Source organism: Leuciscus leuciscus, assembly GCF_965113295.1.
Source record: "Leuciscus leuciscus genome assembly, chromosome: 15".
In the NCBI taxonomy this organism is placed as follows: Eukaryota; Metazoa; Chordata; class Actinopteri; order Cypriniformes; family Leuciscidae; genus Leuciscus; species Leuciscus leuciscus.
In genome coordinates, this window is record NC_138739.1 from 28,291,073 (window position 1) to 28,296,846 (window position 5,774).

At 37.7% G+C, this 5,774-nt stretch overlaps 1 protein-coding gene across 5 annotated transcripts; it reads right to left on the reverse strand.

Annotated features, from left to right (window-relative positions):
* Positions 1-444: 444 nt before the first annotated feature.
* cirbpb (cold inducible RNA binding protein b) lies at positions 445-5,388 on the reverse strand. 5 transcript variants are annotated; one of them, XR_014198367.1, is made up of 8 exons: positions 5,246-5,388; positions 4,493-4,602; positions 4,297-4,403; positions 3,686-3,803; positions 3,307-3,514; positions 3,144-3,202; positions 851-941; positions 445-689 (listed from the first exon to the last, which is right to left on the reverse strand). XR_014198367.1 is itself a non-coding variant. In XM_082139952.1 (7 exons), the coding sequence occupies exons 2-7, from the start codon at positions 4,590-4,592 to the stop codon at positions 2,774-2,776; spliced, it is 600 nt and encodes a 199-aa protein (XP_081996078.1). In that variant the 5' UTR covers positions 4,593-4,602; positions 5,246-5,388; the 3' UTR covers positions 1,829-2,773. The 5 variants fall into 5 exon arrangements, 2 of the variants coding, with proteins under 2 accessions (XP_081996078.1, XP_081996077.1); XR_014198368.1 differs by having other exon boundaries at positions 3,144-3,207; positions 3,305-3,514; XR_014198369.1 differs by lacking the exons at positions 445-689; positions 851-941 and adding an exon at positions 1,829-2,787 and having other exon boundaries at positions 3,144-3,207; positions 3,305-3,514.
* Between the last annotated feature and the right edge of the window lie 386 nt (positions 5,389-5,774).

Sequence of the window (5,774 nt, forward strand, 5' to 3'; positions counted from 1 at the left end):
TATTGATAACCATGATAATTTGTCACTATAATCATGACATTTCCTATTGTTCCATCTCTAAACACAAGCATTATAAACAAAAATAAGTTATTTTAAGACATTACCAAACTTTTATTGGTCATCAAACCTGGATAAGGTAGCCTAATGTGTGACTTCTAGATCTGAAAGAGTGATGTAAATCAAACTCCATGGGCATGTGATAATTTAGTTTCCTCCCAAGCTGTAAAATACTTCTGGGAGAAATTGAGTAATATTACAGTTTGCAAAAATCTTTATCTGGTAAAATAAGATTGAAATGGGGTGCCTTGGGAGTCAAAACTGTTGAGAACCACTACTGTAGTTGGCCAACACTGACACCTTGTGGTTAAAGTGTATATCACTGCTAAAATAGCCTCAAGGGAAAAACCTAAGCTAATAAACTTGTAAAGCAAAATACTGAACAAATTCGTGTAAACAAACTTTATTTAACTTCTTGGTCATTAAAGAGTTTAAAATGAACACCTTTCTACTGCATCACCTTATAACAATCAGCCTTACTGGTTGACGTTACCATTGTCACAACCACTTTCAGCAAAATACAGCACAAACTTCAATCTAGACGATCGATTGTTCATCTCTAGCAAGTGTTTTGACGCTTTCCTTGCTTTATGGAGAGATGGGTTCATCAGCACAACAGCTTTCCATGAGCTCTGGGGAAGAAAAAAATAAAAACATTGTCAGAAATTAAGACAAGAATAGAGAGAAACTAGCAAATTAATGTTACTCAAACACCCATTTCTATTCTAATAGAACATCAGGACATTACTGAAATTAGTTAAATCAAAAGTGGATTTTAAAAGCAACTGCATACCTCTCATTTTTACCATGAAAATGAATTCATTTCATCTGAAAGGTTAGCTTCCTCCGCTAGTTCTCAAATGCAACACGTCCAATGCATCAGTCTGGAAAATAAAGCATATTTTACTATATAGTAGATGGGACAACAATTGTAAGAACCATGCATTTAAAAGTTTAAATAAGAAACTATTTACATTTTCTAGATTAAACAAGCAAGAAATTCACACAAAACTAATGTTGAAAAAGGACCAGGCATTTCTATAGGGACTCCATAGTGAATCACTCAAAAGACGATGAGGCGACGCAAAGGCTACATCTCAAATTTCAAGTCTGGTTTTGACATTGGTGACAAAAAGATGAGTCTTTAAAGTGGGTGCAGACAAAAAAAAAAAATTGCAATCAGAACAGGGACTTAAAACATCTCATCTGAAGGGCGGCTTGAGGTACTTTCCACCAAACACGAGCGCACTATAAAAAGTAGTCGAGTCATGCAGCTTGTTATTTTCTTTTAAAGGGGGAAGAGATGTGGAACAGGATTGACTAGATTCTGCAGACGTAATAGATCACTGGTCGAGGCAATATTCGAAGAAAACATGGACAATGAGAACTGTTGTAGGATGCGTACAGGAGAGCAAAAGTTTTTACCTCACATTACAGGCCTATCTCCACAAATGACCTAGTCAAGAGAGCAGCTTTCATCTCAGGATTCTTGAGTCGGAAGGCACAACACTTCATTCTCCAAGGACATTGTTGATTTCCGAATTTGCTAGCAGAGAACTCTTGGATCCAATGAAGCATTATACAGAGCCATTGGTTGCTATACCATAACAGCAACGTTTCATCTTCATATTTGTTTGCTGAATAAATACTAAATTTTATTTTCCTATATGAACATTTAAGATCCCAGAAGCTAAATTCCCAGCTAGCCATTCCAAAACATTCATCTGGCTTGCATTGAGATTAATATCGGAGGCAAAAGAAATCAGAGCAGTTTCCAACCATTTTTTTAATGGGCTTCATGAAGCCAGATTAATACAAAAAAGAAAAAGGATTCTGAGGAGTTGATATACAGAAACAGAGCACATTTCTTTCCAAGAAGGAACAAAACCTTGACATTTAAGAGGATAAGTTCAGTCCACAGTAGAGCATACTTTTAAAAATAAATTTAGACTGTGCAAAGAGCAAAGTACCTTGGGTCATTAGTCCTAACATGAGGCTCAATGACCCGCTGAAGTGGTTTACTCTTTGGATAATGAATATTTACAAATCTTTAGCAACATCAAGGAGGTTTGCCGGAGACAACTCCAACGCAACATGCCTGCCTTGCTTCACTAAAGGAATGCATCACAAAATGGAGGTGGCAAGGAGCCATAAAGAGCACATCACAGCTTATCAAGCTTCTACTGGAGGATCGGATTAGAATATTTTCTGATGGCGAAGCTTGCCGCTTTAAAATTCAGTTTAAATGCAAATGCCCCTAGCACTTTCAGTGAGCCGATATTAAGAAATTGGTCCAAAGATATTTGAGGAAATTGGTCTTAGAAGCTATCAGGCTGTGTTGGACAGGTCAATTTTCACGCATGGTTTCAGAGACAAATTTCTTAAACACATACTAAAAGAAAAACAAAGACAATTTCAACCCCCTGTGAGCATCTATAACAATCGCAAGGTAAAAAAATGGCAGATACAGGAAGCCTCACTAGGCTTGAAATTCTTATAGTAACTGAATGCTCATGGATTTTAGGCAGCTCCTCAATGAGAGGAACATCCTGCGGATACTTGACACGGTAAAAAAGGAGTCTGTCTTTAATAGAACATTTGAACCAGAACACAAAACGTAAAGAAAAAAGTAAAAATAAAAAAAGGTCTTCGAAGAGCGCATCTTTTTAAATACAGCCAGCGTAGTAGGGATGGATCTTGGAATCAGGATTTTTTTTTACTCGTGTGAAGCTGAGGACAAGAAGTAGGCAAGAGTGTAAAGGCACTGGAGCATTGTGAACATCCTTTCCAAAAAGTGAACTGACACCATGATATGATTCTTTTCGAACAAGGTCTTATTGACTATCAGAATTGACTATTCTGATCAAGTGCACAAACCGACTTTAGTCGCTAATACTGAAAAGTGACTTAGGATTGTGGTCAGCAATTCCATGATAAAGCAACCAAGTTGACTGATCTCAAAAGTTGAGCAGTTTTCTTTCTGCTTAGGTCTAGACATTATTCTAAGAACACAGTGGCCTGAGATCTACTGGTGCAGATTGGTGCAGTTGACTAATAAAATTAGAAATCAATCAAGCAATACGTACCGTAGCTGTCGTAACTGTCTCTGTAGGATCCGCCAGAGCGGTCATATCCCCCCTGGCTCCTAAAACCAAAAGTAATATTTGCCATATTTAAGGGGTTCACGGTTACAAGACCAAAAAAACTGTTCCTCCTGCACAACCATTCCAACCGTAAGAGATCCCTCACCTGTTATCCCTGTACCCACTGCCGCCGCTGGAGTACCCTCCACTCCTGTTGGAGTATCCTCCTCCGCCACCACCACCGTATGAACGGTCACCTCCACCATAGCTTCTCTCCCCTCCACCATAGCCTCTATCACTACTGCCGTAACTGCGGTCTCCACCATAGCTCCTGTCACCACCGTAGCTTCTGTCTCCACTGTATCCTCCACCACCTGTTTAACAAAGAAAAAAAAAATTAGCATACAAAGTCAACATGACACGAGCAAGAAAGACACTCAAGATGGTCGACTATTAGCTTTGTCATGATAATTACATGACGTCAAGACCACTTCTAATGCAAATGTAGCCATCTGGTAGCAAACATATGCAATTATTATACCAACCTCTACCTCTGCCACCCCTGAAGAATCCTCTGCCACCTCCAGAACCGCCTCTGAATCCACCAGACCGTCCACCAGATTTGCCGGCTTCATCAACACGAATCATGCGGCCATCAACAGACTGCAAGAAAGATGCATCTTATGGTTAATGCATTTTAGGTTCCAGCCCAGTTAATGAATTTCATGTCACTTATTACTTTGTCTTTAAGGGATAGGTCACCCAAAATTTAGATTGTCATAATTTACTCATCCCCAAGTTGTTTCAAACCTGCATGACTTTTCTGCTGAACAAATTATATTTTGAAGAATATTGGTAACCACAGACAGTTGAGGGTAGCCATTGACTTCCATAGTATAAAAAAAAACTATGCAAGTATATGGCTACCATTAACTATTTGGTTACCAGAATTATTTGCTTTATGTTCAGAAGAAATGGGTTTGGCACAACTTGAGGGTAATACTATTTTTAATTTTTGGGTGAACTGCAGTTTTAATGTTAAATAGACTAAAATCATCAGGCAACAAAATGGCCACCATTAAAATATTAAAGTTTAGAAAAACTAAACATTTGGATAATATTCAGGTTTAGTCGTTAATTGCATCAATCCCCTCACCTTTCCATTCATTGCAGCCATGGCATCCTTTGCATCCTCTGGATTTTCAAACGTAACAAAGCCGAAGCCCCTGGAACGGTCGGTCTCACGGTCCCTGATGACATCAACTAAAACAACAAAAGCAGCGCGTAATCATGAATAAAGCTGTAAAGGGCATTTTAAAAACACAAAACTAATTAAACTGAAGTGAACAAACCTTTGGCAATGGTTCCATATTTGGAGAAAGCCTCCTCCAAAGACTGTTCCGTGGTATCATAACTCAGACCACCAATGAAGAGCTTTCCCTCGTCAGACATGATTAATATTCTGCAGAAAATAGATATTTTTTTACAATATTACCACGCAAAAACAGTTAAAACACGAAGAAAAAAAAGGCCCGAACGGAAGTAAAATGGAAGCAAATTCGTCGAGTTGCTCAGACGCATCGTGTTCAAAGTGCGCAACAAGGAAGCGCCATTTTCTACCCATCCCCTCCTCTTCCTCACAGCGTGCTGCAGCCATTTTGCCACAAAGAAATGCTTAATCTTTTCAAACCCGTTTGAACTCTATAGTTTCAGATTTGCGACTAAATTCATTTGTAAAGCCGAAATGAAGATAACCATTCAATATTAGACGCGCTAGCTTTAAAAAAAGTAGGTCAGTGTAATTAGGTCACGACGAAGAGCTTTTGAGCTACAACATGAACAAAGAAAGCCATCTAATCCGACTGACCCAAAACGATTTATATACCGCATGTGAGACATTATAATCAAAAACAGCAATAATAACAAAAAAACACTTAAAAAAAATATTTGTAAAGATTCGGAATTCGCAAAAATCGTTTATACACGACAAAATGAACCAGAATTACAAATTAAACATCAATATAATACAACAACAGGATATAACACTTCATTTTAACATAGAAAGAGCGTTTGGTGAAGAAAAAAGAAGAAGATGTATTCCTTACCTCACAGTTTTTCTCGAACACACAGGAAGGTTGCAGAACGCGAAGCCGACTGCGGCAGAATGAGACCGGGCACAGAAAATGGCGCCAGTTTAAATGCTTCACGTGACTGCAGATCACTGGGGGCGTGTCAAATCTCGTCGCGTCACAGGTCACATGAATAATGAATACCTTTTGTCACCCTTTACACTAAAATATATTACTTGATCTCAAAGAGAGATTTTATATAATCTTACGTAAATGTCTTAAATTAATCCTTACCATCTTATAAGCAAAATTAAAAAGTGTATTGTTGTTTAAAAACGTTTTGCAATATATATATATATATATATATATATATATATATATATATATATATATAAAAAAAAACTGAATTTGGATGTAGGCTATTATGCCACATTGCAATGCTCGTTTATTCTATAGGCTACTGGTATGATGTGTTTACTATAATTTGAACTGGTAATCTAGAATCTGTTTAAATATAGCATTGTATGATCAAAAATCCTGGTAGGCCATGGTTACAGACAAACAA